Genomic DNA, 17031 nt, shown 5'->3' with positions numbered 1-17031 from the left:
TCTCTCAGCTAAAAGTGTAAGTTCTTTAAAGAAATCGTTTTTATAGGACAAACTACATTTGTGATAGTCTTGAGGCTCATTTAGCCAAACCAATATACTAACTCTTGGCTTAATAGTTTCAGATGATTATATAATTATAAAATATTTAATAGCCCTTATTAGTAGCTGTGCTTACAAATAAATAAACTGCAAGTACCAAAGGAAGGTTAACTAACCTATAACTATATAAACAATATCTATAAGCCTAATGCTTTTAACAACAAAAATTCACAGCCATTGAGTATTTCATATTAGTGAGCCTTAGCAATGAGTCACCATTTCAACTTCTACTGTAATTATTGCCCATGTTTGTTTTCTTCCCCACCACTATCCTGTAACTCAGTTACTCTGCATACCAATAACCCCTGTTTAAGCTGCAATTTCCCTTATACCTGAAGTCCATCACTCTTCTACATAACCAAACCTGTCATAGCAGGGGAGGCCATTTGCACAAAACGATGAAGTAGATATTAAAATTAGTTTATTTTTCTACTTATGACTTTTAATAAACGAGAAGAAACACAGTAGTCTGTCTCATATATAACATTTATAATACATAACAATCCATAAAGCCTCATGGTGAGGTAGGAACAGCTTTGGAAAATAACACACAGTCATTGAACATACAAAAAGTTAGGTAAAATGCTGTAGCACTAAAGACATTTGATCTGCATCTGCACTTAATGAGATGATAACTGCATTTAACTGTGCCACATCTGGCCAAAAGGACAGGCAACAGCAGACACAAGAACAATACAATATGAAATTTTCATAAAGAATTACAGCATACACTGATAAACTTCATTGTGCTGTTTCAAGGCAGAACCATAACATGGCAATTTGTGTCTTTTTATATATAACCACATATTAATTGTATGTTACATTCCCTTCAGCATCTTTTGGTCAAAGACACTGGACCATAAAATTTTTGGTTTAAAAGTTTAAATTGAATAACATACAAAAGGCTCTTGTGCCAGTGAAAATGACTGCTAAACATTCCAGAGCTTGTTAGTAAAACAAATAGCATTGCCACCTAATATCGGTAGAGATACATTAAAATGGTGCTATTACAATTCCCATGTCAAATATGGTCAAACACCATGTTTGACAGCTTCAATCAAAACAGCAACAAACAAACCAAAAAAACCCTCCACCTTCCCTAAGAGTTTTAACACTGTTTTATGACTTAACTGAAACTCAACATTAAAATAAATGTTTATATTGTAGAATTACTCTCCATATTTGTGTGTGTGAACATCTTAAGACAGCAGGTGAATGGCATCTGTATCATTCAAATGATTTCTGCTTCTAAACAGTAAAAATCTTCAACTCAATACCAGTTAACCTACCAAATACTTCACATTAGATTCCATAGCTCTTTTCTCTCAAAACTTTCAAAAATTCAGAATTAATTGAGGATGTTAATAAGATACAAACACATTAACATAGCGTTCTTCTACTTATAGTGATGTTCTAGGGTGCACTTGATAGACATTTTTCCTACTCAAATTACATACCTTGGGTATTCAACATACTGTTTCCTAAACTGTTAAAATACAATACAGCAAAGTTTTTGAGGAATTTTTGTTTGATTTTTTTTTTTTTCAGATTCTGGTCCATACTTTTTTTTTTAACCATGCAGATACCTTTAAAAAAAAACTAATGTAAGTTAAACAATCATATAAGCTGAAAGGTGACAGTGGAGAATTAAATCTCTCTCATCACTAAGGCTGCATTTGGCTTGGAAATTTTTCTGGGTTGGTTTTAATTCAGGCACATGCAGCACCTCCTTCTGACTAAACTGAGAAAACAGACAAGTTTCTAAACACATATTCTAAATACACCGATCTTGCTCAAATATAAAAGAGCCAGTAGGAGAGATGCAACTCCTATTACTGATGCAGTGCTATAAAACAGCATATTTAAATATTGGGTTTAAGTCTCCTAATAATTCAGGGTATTTCCCTCATTTTCTTTTAGAAAGGAATAAACTTTGGGAATGACACTTAAATCCCACAATATTTAAATTATAAAAGCATGTTTCTTTAAGGTTACGCTAATATAGCTAAAAATGGATTAGAAAGTGCATCATAAAGAAATAAATAATTCTGTTAAAACTCAAAAGGTGAGTCAGTGCCCACTGATTTTGTTATTATGACACAATCCTTTGAAAAAGAGAATCCTATGGTAACACTTTGTTACATACAAGCTACTTAAAAATAATTATTGAAAAAAAAAAAGGCTGTTACCTTCAAAGAATGTATGGAAAAAAACAGCCCTTGTCTCATGCATACTAGCATTTAAAAAAATCCTCATTCAGATCATGTCTTATCCTTAGATAATACACCATCTTTAAGGAACAGACCCTAAATAGAGCATTTATGAAGAAAACTCCATTTGAATGTAATACATTTTGCCAGTTATCCTATTGTATCATTACTGAAATGTTTATATAATATAAACTCTTTTGAGATCTTACTAAAATGTTCTGTGGTTTAAAGTGTTAAGAAAATGTTCTGTGGTTAAATCAGGAATGTACATGATACAGTACAATTCGTAGCTTTCTCTCTTTTTCACCACATAATGAGATCCCCCAGTTTTATGTTAAAAAAACACACACACAACAAAAAACTAATTTTTGCAAAATTCAAGGTAACTACCACTTTAGGAACTGAATTACACAATACCAGATAAGAGTAGTAAAAGATCAAGATGTATTGCAAACTGGTAGATTATGGTTTTGGCCCCTTATAGTAAATGTAAACTTATAAACTATGTTCCTAAAATGACTTCATTCTCATTGGAAAAACTGGCTGTTTTTAAATAGGCCCATTGCCAGCAATAGGCGCATAGTAAGGGGGAAATAAAACAGTCTACCACAAAGATCATCCCTTTAAAAAGTAACTGTCAAATTCCAATGCTTTAATTTTAAGACCCATTAAACAATGAATTATTTTCAAATCCCAAAAGGTAGCCATCCCAAAAGTAGTCAGCTATAAAAGTTACTGAAGTAGTCAAGACACCTCATTTCTAGAAAAATAGAGCTATACATGATAACTGATATTAATATTCATCCATTTGAGGACACAAATCTACAGTTTCTTCACAAAGCAAAACACTCTATTGAGAAAAATACAACTTAATACCCTAAAATAATATTTGCATATGGATTTGAAATCCATAGCAACAATGAAATAGTCAAGAACAATTTCCTGTGTAAATTATGTAGCATCTTTGCAAAAATAAACCACTACTAGAAGATCTGAGCAAAGTCAAGACAGGATGACTTACAGCACCTAGCCTTAATTATTAGTCTTGCTTTCTAAGAATTTAATAGCCAAATTGCATCAACCTCCGATTTCTTTTTAACTCCCATGTCAGTTGTTGTTAGCAAAGCACAAGCATTACTGGTTATGCTTAGAAAGCTCCATTTAAATCATTCATGGTTGGTCACCATGAAATGACTTTAACTTTGAAAATAACTTTTTCTTTAATACCCACAATTTAAAAGATTACAATTTAATAGCTTGCTTTTAACATGTAATTATTTGATTAAATTTAACAACGTTAAAAATATTTACTGTTTATATTTTGTGAGTAAACTTTCAGCTCACTGTTTCTAATTTCAATCTTTCAAAGTAATGCTGGTGAACATGTTTTTTACTAAATTTGGTAAAAGAAAACATGAGGTGAAATTCTCAAATTTAAAAACGTCTTCTGAATGTTAATATACAACAGTTTTAGTTTGGTAAACTTTCTTCCCTGCTCTCAAACATGCCCTATTATATGTGTAAACTATAGTCACAATTTGTTGATTATCTCACCATTTATTAGGATAATACTCAGCAATATAGAACATGGGATAGTAACTAATCTTTAGTATTATAAATACTCCATTAGAAGAAAAAAAAAGAATATCCATGAGTCACTCTTATAATATGCTGCCATTATGCCATGTAATGATCTCAAAGGACAAGTAAATATTACCTAAAATATCAAAGGAAAAAAATGGTTGATGATTTAAAGTTCCAGCAATTAAAATTCTAAGAAACAAAAGTACAACGATGGGGGGAAAGAAAAGTAGAAAAATTCCATTAACAATTTTATTTATCCCCCTTAATTAATTTTTACCATGGGAAAACTGAAATCAAACATCATTATGGTATATAAGGTTTATACTTACTCAAAACAAAAATGTAACATAGTGTTAAAACTGGCTTTCCAAAATTGTTACAGCATAGCTGTACTCTGCACTAATAATCACAAAGTTGTAATATAGAACTCTGTTATGCAGTTCCATTATGTTCTTACAAAAATAGAATTAAACTGTGTGACCAGAACAAGGACTTCAATTACACTACTTGGCAAACTTAGAATTCAATGGAGTCTTTTTCCTCTTGCAGTTTAAAGCAAAAGTCAAATATCACCCTTTCCAAGACTTACAAAGACGATTCAGGTTGGTTGTTTGGCAATTTTTTTATCTCTATCACAACAGCAGGGATGCTTTCAACTTTAGTCCTCCTAGGCTTCTTCTCTAGATTGTCACTAAGTTCTAAACAAGAAATGCTAAGTGTTGGGGCCTTTTCCGCATCCTTTCCAGAAGGGGCTTGTGGTCGTGTCCCACAACATTGCTTCAAAGCACACTGAGTTCTGCAGGCAAGCTCACATGGGACTACACTTGATTTAGAGCCTACACTAGCAAATTCAGGCTGAATGGTAGTAGCATGAATTCCGTGATTATGAAAGACGTCTTTAATGATTTTAGCCACTTGCATGTACGATGTCGGATCTTCACATTTTATGTGAGCAGTGGCAATGATTCTGCTTCCAGCAAGTTGCCAAACATGTAATTCATGAACTTCCTCAACTCCTTCAACATTTCGAAGTTCTTTTATCAAATTTCTGATATCAATTTGTTTCGGAACAGTTTGCAAAAGGATAAGAGCAGATTCCTTAAGTAATGGATAAGTTGTGTAAAGAAGTATACAAACCATTACAATACAAAGAGTTGGATCTAAATATAGCACCCAGCAAGGACCAGCCTCATAAACTGGAGCATGAGTACTATTAATTATTTCTACAAATGCTTTGCAGGGGTCAGGGGTACATGGGTTCACACAGAACTCCCCTTCAGGGCAACCTTTCCAAGAAAAGTAAAAGACCAACGCATTTACTACTACAATCACTGAACCCAAGGCATCTCCAAAGACATGTAGAAAAACTCCACGCATGTTAAGTTGTCCAGGTTTATCATCTTCTTCCAAATCCATACGGTCAGATTCTTTGATAAGATTGCCATTCACCTGTACTTCCACTGAATCATTTCTGGATTTTTCTGGCTCTGTAAAGGAATAGAAATTTTGTATCAAATACATTTAAAGTGTTTTCATAAAACTTCAACCAGAGGTGCCAAATTTTTCACAAAGAACCATTTTAAAAATCTGCTCAAGGTAATTTAATATAAATTGACATACTGGGAACAAGCCAGGACATAATGGCGAGGGTTAAATTAAGTCATTAAGATGATACTGCTTCCCTGCTCTCATAACCACCCACCCTCCTCATGCCCTTTCCCCTTCCAAAAAGTATATCTTTTCTATGGAGGTGGAGTCCTGCACTTACTCTGCTAGACTTCTTGGCATATACAAAAAGGAAACATAAAATTGAACACCATTACCCAAAGTTAAATGCAGCTATGGATGAGTCTATTATTACAAACTGCCTGATTTGACACTGGCCTCTAATTGTAGTCACTAAGTTCAATAGTTTGAGAATAAAATCAATTTTAACTTTTACACTTTTATCATGAACATAGAAGATATAGCCTCTTTGTGGGGAGGGGTTTAGAACTTGACAAATTAACAATATGAATCTATCAATAATCACAGGCTACTTCAGAAAGGACAGAACTAGATGATCACTACCTTCCCCCTTCTAGCTCTTAAACCCAAAATACTAACCTTAAAAAGATTTATACACACCAGAGAAGTTTAATTTTTTGGATCACCCTGCTGAGTAGGGGTGGGAGGAAATCCTACATACTGCACCTTTGCTGCGTTCAACTTGTATTGTATGAACACGATCTCCTGGACTTTGAAAAAAGGAAAATTGCCTATGCAATACGAAACAGCTAGAATTAATTAATATAAATGGGAAAATATTGGAAGGAAATACACCAAATTAACAGCCATTGCATTTGCGCAGTGGGGCACGAGCTAAATGCTTTTTTCTATTTCCTTTCAACAGTTCTATACTTTCCAGATTTCCTTCAAGAGCCCTTACTATGAGAATGAAAAGCTTCTATTAAAAAAACAGACAAATAAATTACCATCACTTTTATTTTAGCACGATTATGAAAATGACTAAGTGCAGTAAATGTTAAATATGCCCAGGCAGGTCAGCAGCCGATGGTTTGCAGGATTAGGGGTCAATTAACTGACACATGCACTGCCGTCCATAAAAGAAACCTTTAACTAGACTTTTGGAGTTTGGGAAGGCATTAAATGCTAGCTATGCTTTGAATGCAATATTATGAAACTTGTTTAATGGGCATAAGAATCTACTTTGCAGCCCAAGAGTTCAAACCCCCGACAACCAAGGACATACTGGGGATTGGCTTTCTCGCGTTTCCCAGGAGGACCACGAAATTTCATTAGGAATCATTCCTGAACACGCTAAAACCTAAACATGACATTCTCCTGTAAAGGCCGCCCAGGCCAGCGGCGGGTCGTAGCGGGCCACCGCTCACCTCCTGCCCCTGCCCCTACTCTTCGACCCGCCGTCCACCCCTGCACCTCCAAGGCCCACCCCGGCCCCTCACCCGCCGGCAGAAGCGGAGAGACATTTGCCGGTCTTTTGGGGCGGGTGCGGGACCCGGGAGCAGCCTGCCGGACCGCGGCGGCGCGCCTGGCTCCGGCACCAGGGGGCGTGCGGGCCGCCTCGCCCAGGGCCAGCCTAGGGTTGCGGCTCCTCGACCCAACCACCTGCGGCGGCGACTTTCTTTCCTCACCTGTCCGGTCCACTTTCATCCCGTTGGAGTTGCTGCTGTTGGACACGAGGGTGTTCGTCTCCTCCTGATCAGGCCCCTGTTCGCTCCGGGTGCCGTCGGTGTCGCTGTCCCCGGGGCGGCTGCTCTTGCCGCGGACCCCCTTAGCGAGGCCGTGGCTGTGGCCGTGACCCCCGTGCGAGTGGCCGTGGCCGGCGTCCTTGCCGAAGCCGCTGTGGTGGTGGAAGAGGCAGAGCCCCAGCACGTTGACCAGCAGCCCGACCACGCCGACTCCGAGGACCACCAGCGGCTGCTGCATCTCGTGCGGTTCGATGAAGCGCTCGATGGCCTCCAGCAGGATGGCGAAGCAGAGGCCGGTCAGGAAGATGGCGTTCACCAGAGCCCCCATCACCTCAGCCCGGATCCAGCCGAACGTGTTCTTCTGGGTGGCGTGGGTCCGCCGGGCGAAGCGCTCGGCCACCAGCGCCACCACCAGAGCCAGCACGTCCGACAGCATGTGGAAGGAGTCGGAGAGCATCGCCAGGGACGAGGTCACCCGGCTCACCACCACCTCCAGAACCATGAACATGAAGGTCAGCATCAGCATGCACAGCAGCCGGCCCCGGTTCCGACCCCAGCACCCCATGGCCGCGGCTGAGGGGCCCGCCAGGCTCGGCGGGGTCACTCCTTAGGCGGCGGCGAAGCGCGGAGGGCGGGAGGCGCGGCGCTCGCACCGCCCGAGCCCGGCCGCTCGGGGAACCGCAGAGGGGCTCCCGCAGCCGGACGGGGGCGAGCCCCGGGTCAAGCCACCGAGCCCCGAACCTGCGGGCGTCCTCGGCGGGCCGGCGGCGCGCAGCTCCTCAGGCGAATGTCCTCGGAGCCGGCGCCAAGGCCCGGCCCAGAGCCAGAGTCCCCACACCCACAACCGTGCGATGAAGGAGGCGGCGACGGTGGCGGCGGGGAGCCGTGGCTCCCGGAGCCGGGGGACGAGAAACACCAGCAGCAGCAGGAGCAGGCGGGCGGCGGCGGCGGGCGAAGGGCAGCTCCGCCTCCAGAGGACTCCGAGCATCTGCGACCTTTCGGCGCTAGTCTCCTCCGCGGTGGTTCGGCCGGACAGAAGAGCCGACGGCTGAGTAGCTTAAGAGGCGGCGACCACGGCAGCTGCACTCGGCCCGGTCTCGGGCGCCTTCTTCGCCCCCCCGCCTTTGCAGACGGTTTACAAAAAAACTTTGCTTTGCACTCGGAACCCCCGTTTTCACACGGACCCGAGCGTGACAAGGCCCCGACGCTCCTCCCACTAGGCCCGGCACGCTTCCCCATTGGTCAGGGCCCCCTCACGACAGCCGCTGCGCCCCTCCCACCCGCGCTCGCCACTGGACGGCGGCACGGCGGGGCTGGAGGGGGCGGGGTCGAGACTTCAACCGATGGGGGCGGGGTCTTTCCCTCCAGGAGCCGGGCGTGGGCCGGGGGCCCCGGCCGGGTGCAGCGGCGGGCGTCCGGGGGAGGGTGGTGGGGCGCGGGCCGCGTGCAGCGAGCGTGGGATGGGGGAGGGGTGGGGCGGGGCGGGGCCGGCGGGGCCCTCCCAGGCGCTGCGGGATCTCTGCTCCCGCGCTTCGGGTCCCCGCGGTCCTTCGCACACCTGCGGGGACCCGGCAGCAACCCGACTTTGATCCTGTGAGCCGAGTCCACGTGGGGGCGGGCCGCTGTGTGACAGACCGCAGCCGGGGAGGGCCCGGTAGGGGGAGCCCCTGCGCGTGGGGCCCCAGGGTGCTCCCTTCTGTCAGAAAAGCTTGGGCTAGGCCGTCGGCCCACAGGCTCATCAACAAGCGCTGCCAGAAATTTGTGACCCTGCTTAACGTCGAGCTAAGGTGGTACTCCTTCCCGGCTCTTGCCGGTGGTGTGAGCCGAATGTTTGTAAATGTTTCAGTAAAGTCAATCACCCCTAATGCCACGACCACCGCCATCCGAAGGAGACCTGGTGTAAAGTCAGATATTTCTGTCATTGATTATCAAAATACTACTGAGGGTACAGACTTCGAGTAGGAGAAACTTGGGTTCTGGTCTCTGCTTTGTCACTGTGAAGGTCCAGTCAGAGTCGATTATGCAGATCATGGCATTTTATTTGGGACATTAAAGTTTTGCTGCAGCGAAGGAAGCCAAAACGAAAGTAGCTTGGGGGTTCTAGGGATGGCAAAGGATTTTTATAGACAGAGAAAGGAAATTGGCTTGACTACTACTGCTTGAACCAGGGTTTGCCCATCTTATAGGGGCAGGCTTAGGGCAAATGGGCTTTAGTTTGTATTAGGTCAAAACTAATGAACTAGACGCTTAATCAGCTATCTGGATCAATTGCCGTGGTGGGGATTTCAAATTTCAACCAAGAGGATACTTAAGAGGATGTTTTTTTGTTTTGGCTCTGAGGGGTTCCCACGGCTTTCTCCATACAATTTTGTCATCACTATCCAGCTGTGTGATTTTGGGCAGGTTGCCTGATCTCTCTGGGCCTGTTACTTCGTCTATAAAATAAAGGCTCATGTTAGAGGAACTCTAGGATTCCTTCTGACTCTAAAATTCTAAGACCCTATGACATAACAAACATATTCCTTATAGACTACAAACCCAGAACTCCATGTTGGTTGCTATGGGGAGGGGTGGGGCAGTAAGAATACAAAAAAATAAGCTTCTGTCAAAGTGGTGGTAAAATATAAACACATACTTTAAAAATTATGATGAAGTACTCTTGATAAACTGTGCTAACACTAGTTTAGAATGAATGTGTGTATACTGTGCTCAGAGCGGGTATTAGTTAATCTGGAAAGGAAGACTTCCTGATTCTAAGGTGGAGTCACGGCTGGAATCATCAGAGTGGCCTGACTCGAACACCCCAAGGCTTCACCACAGCTCCTGAACAGAGGTAAGATCCCAACTGCTCTGGATTTCTACAAGACAGAAGCAGTGCCAGCCACTGTCTCAGCATCGCAATTAAGGCTTGTTTGGAGCTATATTGTTTTGCACTTCTTAATATTTTTATTCTTCTTGTAACATTTCTCTGACTTGTGTCTGAGTTTGTGTTTTTCTTCTCCCCATCCAGCATGGGGAACTGGATCCTTGTCCTCTATTTCTGCTTTGCTTTTGGATGTTACACCAAAAGTACAAGCAACTAAAGAAAAATAAATTGGACTTCATCAAAGGACATAATCCAGAAAGTGAAGACACGTCTTACAGAATAAGAGAAACTATTTGCAAACCATCTATCTGATAAGGGTTTATTATTTAGAATATTTAAAGAACTCCTACAGCTCAACGACTAAGACAACCCAATTAAAAAATGGGCAAAATGACTTAAGTAGACATTTCTCCAAAGAAGATAAACAAATGACCAATAAATACATGTAAAGATGTGCTTATCTAAGTACTACTTAGAGAGTACAGACTTCAAGTAGGAGAAACTTGGGTTCTGATCTTTGCTTTGTCACTGTGAAAACAACATTAGGCATTGGGGAAATGCAAATTAAAACTATAATGAGATACCACTGCACACCCTTTAGAATGGCTGTGGTTAAAAAAAAAAAAGGAAAACAAGTGTTGGTGAGGATACAGAGAAATGGGAACATAGTGCATTGTTGGTGAGAATACACTGATGCGGTCGCTATGCAAAACAGTTGGCAGTTTCAAGAAAGTTAAGTATAGGATTAACCATTTGACCCAGCAATCCCACTTCTAAGGATATACACAAAAGTATTAAAAGCGGGGGCTCAAACAGATGTTTGCACACGAGTGTTCACAGCAGCATTATTCACAATTGCCAAAGTTGAAAGCAACCCAAGAGTTCATCAGTGGGTGAATAAATTGTGTTATGTTCATGCAATGGAATATTATTCTGCCATTAAAAGGAATGAAGGGTTGGGAATGGGGCAGTGCTTTGGCGGGACGCCCACTGTGAGAAGTCTTGAGGGAAGCACAGCAAGGCACCAGCTGCAGCGAAAGCAGCACTGGAGCAGCAGCAGCAGTCCTTGGAGTCCAGTCGAGCCCAGTGGAACTTGCTGTGAAGTTGTCCATGCTACTGAGAAGACTGAAGGAGGAGGACAAAGAGCCTGTCATGAACTCTTTCTCAAGGCTTTCAGTGGTGGTGAAGCCATAGGAAACTTCCCCTTTTCCCAGAGGCTCTTCATGATTCTTTGGCTCAAAGGAGTTGTATTTAGTGTCGTGACTGTTGACCTGAGGAGGAAGCCTGCAGACCTGCAGAACTTGGCTGCTGGGACCCACCCACCATTTATAACTTTCAACACTGAAGTCAAAACGGATGTAAATAAGACTGAGGAATTTCAAGGCTTGTGCCCTCTCAAGTACTTAGAGCTTTCGCCAAAACACCCAGAATGAAATACTGCTGGACTGGACATCTTTGCCAAATTCTATGCATATATCAAGAATTCAAGGTCCAAGGCTAATGAACCACTGGCACGAGGTTCTTGAAAACACTGCAGAAGCTCAATGAATATCTGATGAAATTGGTGAGGATAGTATGGAGAACTATGTATGACCGGCATCTGGAGGTTCTCAGCTAATGCTTATAGTAGGAAAGAGTTCACTAATACTTGCCCCTGTGATAAGGAGGTTGAAATAGCATATAGTGATAGAGCCAAAAGACATTCCATCATAAGCTTTTTAATTTAGAGGTGGTTTGCCATCTCTCTGGAGCTCTCACCGTACACTGTGTATAAATGACAGAACTTAAAAAAATATATTTTTATTGATAAAACAACATACAAACATTCTTAACATACAAACATTTCTATATGGTGTATAGTCTGTGGCTCACGATATCATCACATAGTTGTGTATTCATCACCATGATCATTTTTTGAACATTTGCATCACTCCAGAAAAAGAAATAAAAAAGAAAAGCTCATACATACCATACTCCTTACCCCTCCCCCCCATTGACAACTAGGGTTTCCATCTACCCAATTTATTTTAACCTTTATGTGCAATGTTTCACTGTTAATATGGCAGCCATGATTTCATTAGTCTGCCCCGAACTGCTGCATGATGCATGTTACAACCGATGTTTATGCATTTTTGGATTTTTATAGTATTTAGTAAAAGTATATGAAAGAATTGCTATTGTATCAGAAACATTCTGTTTCAATTTAGTCTATCCTGGGTATATACTCAAGGCTATTACCACCAACAAAGAGAACTTTTTACAAACAGTCACTACAGATTTTGCTAGTTTGCTTTGCAGATAGCTTTGTATTTTGACCTAAAAGCATTTATCCTTTACACTAGTTGTAACATCTGATACTATGTAAAAGCTGAAAGTTTAGAGGAAGGGTATGGTAGTCTCAAGATCTTCCTTAAGCATTTTATCCTAATGAAAGAATAAGGATACTCTGTCTAAATCTGTTATTTATTATATGTAATTTGCCCAGTGCCATTCATTTGGAACATTATCGCTTTCTTCCATTTTGTTTTTATTTTTAAAAGATCTTTTTTTCTTGGTAAACATAGACCTTTGTTGTTTTTAGATCTTTTAGCAATACTACATAAACCAATATTTAGCTGTAGCAGTGCAAGGATTAGTAGTGTAAGAAATAACACATGCAGAATTTAACCTAAGAAATGTGTGTGGGGGGCAAACATTAAGTAAAATTTTGTTTCTAAAGCTCACACAAACACACACACAAAAAGAATGAAGTTCTGATACTTGAGACAACATGGATGAACCTTGAAGATACCATAGTGAATGAAATAGGCCAGACACAAAAGGACAAATATTGTATGATCTTATTTATATGATATAATTAGAATATGCAAATTTATAGTCAGAAATTAGAATGCATATTAGCAGGGTCAGGAAGGTAGGTGAGGAACGGGGAGTTAATGATTAAGGGGACAAAGTTGTATAGGGTTTTAGAAAAGTTTTAGTAATGGGTGGTGGCGATAGCACAACACTGTGAATTTATTTAATACCTTTGAATTGTATACTTGAAAGTGGCTAAAATGGGAAATTTTATGTTGTATATATTTTACCAGAATGAAAATTTAAAAAGCAAACAGAACTGTACAACACAAAGAATGAACTGTTTTGTAAATTTCAGACTATAGTTCATAATATAGTAATAGCAAAGGTACTACACTAATGCAAAAAGGTAACAAAAGGGGGTGCAAGTGTAGTTCAGTGGTAGAATTCTCATCTGCCATGCAGGAGACCCGGGTTCGATTCCTGGTCCGTGCATTTCCCCAAAACAAAACAAAACAAAAGCAAGCAAACAAACAAAATTCAACAAATGGTGCTGCAATATCGGGATACTCACATGGAAAAAGAATGAAATGTAACTGGCCATTCAGCATACCAAAAAAAAAAAAAGTTAATAATAGGGTAAACTCCGTGTGTATGAGTGTGTATGTATGGGAACTCTGTACTTTCATCATGATTTTCTGTAATTCTACAAAAAAAGGAAACTTGAAAAGTTTCCAAGGCATTATAAAGGAAGAATTGATAGGATTTGATGACTAATCGGATATCAAAAGGGAAAGAGCCAGGGAGAATTAAACAAAGAGAGTTCCAATGTTTCTAACCTGACTGACAGGAAGATATTGCCTTAAACAGATGAGGAAGTGGGGATGGGGGATGCAGTGAGGAGCTAGTTTTAAGAGGAAAATATTGAGCTCCCTTTTTAATGCACCGAATTTGACAACTGACGCTTTCCAATCATATATAAACACAGCTTCAAACGTCCTGCCAAACAGTTTGTCCTGCCTAACCACCTCTTATATAGAAATTGGGAAGCTGCCTGTGGATGGAAATATTCTTGTGGAAATGGTCAGGGGGCAGCTGGAAGAGCGGACTAATGCTTTGCTCATTTTATCCTTATTGGGACCTGCACTATTCCTATTGTTTAAAAAAAAAAAATCCTTCCAAATGGATTTGGAAGTGAAGAACCTGTAAGGAGATCCAAATAGGGGAGATATTCAGCAAGCAGGGTAGCCAATCCTTCAATAACTAGACAGACTGAATTGGGAAATGTTTAGAGCCACACGAAAATAGATTCATGGGTTCAATTCAACTCAAAGGACACTTAGTGAGGACCTATTTTGTGCAGGCAGTTTTTAAGCTCTTCTTAGCCTTTTCCCAGACATTCTATTTTATTCTTTCATGATGGGAGGGGGTAGGGGAAAAAATTATATTCAAGAATTCCCAGACAGAGTCCTTTCATTTCCATAACAGCAAAACATTTTAATCCAATAAACTAAACTTTTCTTTCCCCTTCCATTGTGTAGGCAAAATACTTTGGTACCTTGACTCGAGTTTTTCACTTTCCAGCTGATTGTCCCAGCAATTGTGTTAACCCAGCCAGGGACGGATTAAAATGAAGGCAGTGGTGCCTGTATTCACCAACAACCCTCGAGGATGTGGCCCAGGTTAGTAAAATGACTTGGACTACTATTCCTCCTAATTCTTGAGAACTCTCCTGATAACTTGCTTAGCTCCAAAGCAACTAAACCCAGCATACTCTAATAATGTTCCCTTTGGAAAGAGACTGCCAATTTGAATAAAAGTCAAGCAGTTAACACAAACCCTTGAAATCTCGGCGCCTTCTGGACTTGTCCTTGCTTTCAATGCCATCTCCCTCCTCCAGCCTGGCACTCCTTAGCTCAAGCAGTATATGTACAGCTAACCTGCAGATCATCAACCCAAGCTGTAGGTCTAGAAGGAGTCTTACAAAAACGCCTAACACAGACACACCTCTGAATCTTGATTATGAAAAATCATGAGTATGTAAAACTGTACCTTGGAAAGACAAAAGAAAAAATCCACATGAAAACCAAGTTACAGTTGAATTTGACTTTGGGTAACACCAATCACTTTGATTTTTCAATTGTAAAGCAAAAGCAGGGGAAAATCAGATTGGGGGAAGGCCTTTGAGTAATTCTTACAAATATAAACTGAAATCCTAGCAACAACACGAGGGCCAAGGTTTGATTCTTTTAACCTGCTCCCTGAGGGAACAGGCATTAGAAAGAAGAATAAACAAGTAACAATACAATACAGAAACAGCACAAAAAGGCTCACAGGTATGAGGGAAACGATATAAAAGAAATGGTCAGAGCAGGAAACCCCACATGAAAGCAAAGGGGAAATAGAAACAGTTGGGGAGTAGAATGTACAGTGAGAGACCCAAGACAATGACTGAGCTTTTTGGTTGGTTAAGCTAAAGAATGGCAGAGGGGGGCAAGTAGGAAAGGGAAACTCATTTTTCTTGCAGAATGAAACCCAGATCCAAGTTCTCAAGTTATGCCTGGAAATTAAGTCTAGAAATAAAGGTCTCAACACCCGTAGAGTGTGCACATTAAAAGCATTTGTGAATTTCTTGGGTGAAAAGTGTTACATAATACGAAGAAATCGAAGCTTCAGGTAGTGAGTTTTAAGGTTTAGACTGAACGCCCATTCTTTCCTTAACCTTCCTACTCTAAGGCCTAAGCGTCATAATTCAAGTACAAACTTAAAAAAAAAAACATTTAAATTTAAAAGCCTGTTACTATTACTCTCTGCATTACTTGTGTGTGAAGATGGTGCTGACCAATAGAGCATTTCCAAGGGGTTACACACCGAATGGGTTTTAGGATGACAGGAAGTTCAGGGAACAGAGCCTTAAAAGTTTTGGTGTGACATCAGACAAGTAATTAAACTGCTCTGGGACCTCACTTGCCTTCATGTTTTCAGTGTGAAGTTACACTTAACTGGATTTAAGAGGTGGGCAAAGGAAATGGAGTGACTAGCTGATATACCTTCAGAAAGGGCCTTCCAGGCTATTTGTATTTGAGGACACTGAGTACTCGATTTGCAGATACTGAAACCTACGTTTTTATCATTTCACCTGGAAGAAACGGACTCACACGGACTTAAAAGAGCGGACTTGTCCGTCGGGTGGCTAGTTTATTCACGTCCCTTGGGGAGCCGTTCTGGAAGGATGAGCCAATGGCACATGGGCGGACAGGGCCTCTCAAAGGGAAGGCTGCATGGTGGGGGCAGACACAGACATGGGAGCTGGGTCTTCTGTTGAGGGGAGCATTTCTAATTTCTCTTCTAGGCTCTGAAATTCTCCTGCCTGTCTCCCCATACCCGCTCTACCCTCTTGCCCCTGAGTTATACCCCATTTTGCAACCAGTGTGTTGTTTTCAAAATGCAGACCTGATCATTACCTATTCACATCCGCCGCTACCACCACCATCAGAGCTGACATCCTTCAATGGCCTCATGTGGCCCTGAGTAGAAAAATCAAACCCAGTGCACAAGGCTCGGCAGGGTCTGGCCTCGGCTGGCCTCCCCTGCCTCCACCCACAACTCCACCTACCCAGACTGGTCTCTCTGGCCCCTGTCACTGCTGAGTACAATGGTCTTCACTTGGGATTCTAGTTGTTATTTTAAGCTTATTTCTTTTCTTGTTAATGTAGTTATTACCTTATACTAAGTGAGCAATTTATGACATTGCTGTAACCAGGTGCCTTCCTTGCCCCTCACTTACAGCCACTTTGTTTAGCTTATTTCCATTCCTTTACTTGCTACTGTAGTTGTTATTTGTGGTAACTGATAACCATGCTATAGCATACTTCACTTACTTGCTATTTCCTTCCATTATTATAGTTGTCTGTATTAGCCAAGTGATTTACAGCCATGCTGTAACCAGATGCTTTCCACATGCCTCCTTTACAGCCAGGTCATGTCTATCCCAATTAGTTCAGAGGTTTGATATGCCACGTACAATCCTAAATTTGAATGTTTACTAACCAATCACAATGTGCCATATTTTTAACCCCACCTCCTTTTTTTTAATTTAATAAAAACTCTAAGCACTTCCAACTTGGAGAGACACATGTGTGCAGTGGCTCCTCTCTCCATGCCAGCCGACCTTGCATTAAAGTTCCAACTTTTCTCAAAATCCCAGTATCATGGCATTGACTTCTGTGTGTGTCAGGCAATGAACCCTTACTTGGTGACAATT

The 17031-nt window shown here is 41.5% G+C and overlaps 1 protein-coding gene, 1 long non-coding RNA gene and 1 pseudogene across 3 annotated transcripts in view; 2 read left to right on the top strand and 1 right to left on the bottom strand.

Annotated features, from left to right (window-relative positions):
* Positions 1–573: 573 nt before the first annotated feature.
* SLC30A1 (solute carrier family 30 member 1) lies at positions 574–7736 on the bottom strand. The gene is made up of 2 exons (XM_077157752.1): positions 7049–7736; positions 574–5380 (listed from the first exon to the last, which is right to left on the bottom strand). The coding sequence occupies exons 1-2, from the start codon at positions 7668–7670 to the stop codon at positions 4479–4481; spliced, it is 1524 nt and encodes a 507-aa protein (XP_077013867.1). The 5' UTR covers positions 7671–7736; the 3' UTR covers positions 574–4478.
* An 866-nt stretch (positions 7737–8602) lies between these two features.
* LOC143679053 (uncharacterized) overlaps positions 8603–17031 on the top strand; it is a 51548-nt gene continuing 43119 nt past the window's right edge. For both annotated transcript variants that reach the window (XR_013173531.1, XR_013173530.1), the window contains exon 1: positions 8603–9938. This is a non-coding gene — a long non-coding RNA (uncharacterized LOC143679053). The remainder of the gene's footprint in view (positions 9939–17031) is intronic.
* LOC143679052 (chloride intracellular channel protein 4 pseudogene) lies at positions 10976–11832 on the top strand (annotated as a pseudogene).

Source organism: Tamandua tetradactyla, chromosome 4 (genome assembly GCF_023851605.1).
Source record: "Tamandua tetradactyla isolate mTamTet1 chromosome 4, mTamTet1.pri, whole genome shotgun sequence".
In the NCBI taxonomy this organism is placed as follows: domain Eukaryota; kingdom Metazoa; phylum Chordata; class Mammalia; order Pilosa; family Myrmecophagidae; genus Tamandua; species Tamandua tetradactyla.
The sequence above is the reverse complement of the archived record's forward strand: the minus strand, read 5'-3'. Positions and strand labels throughout refer to the sequence as shown.

Excerpts from the sequence above, each read along its gene's own strand:
- SLC30A1 (XM_077157752.1), bottom strand. The coding sequence starts at position 7,670 with ATGGGGTGCTGGGGTCGGAACCGGGGCCGGCTGCTGTGCATGCTGATG. Across the intron at positions 5,381-7,048 it reads GATGAAAGTGGACCGGACAG|AGCCAGAAAAATCCAGAAAT; the intron begins GTGAGGAAAGAA and ends ATTCCTTTACAG.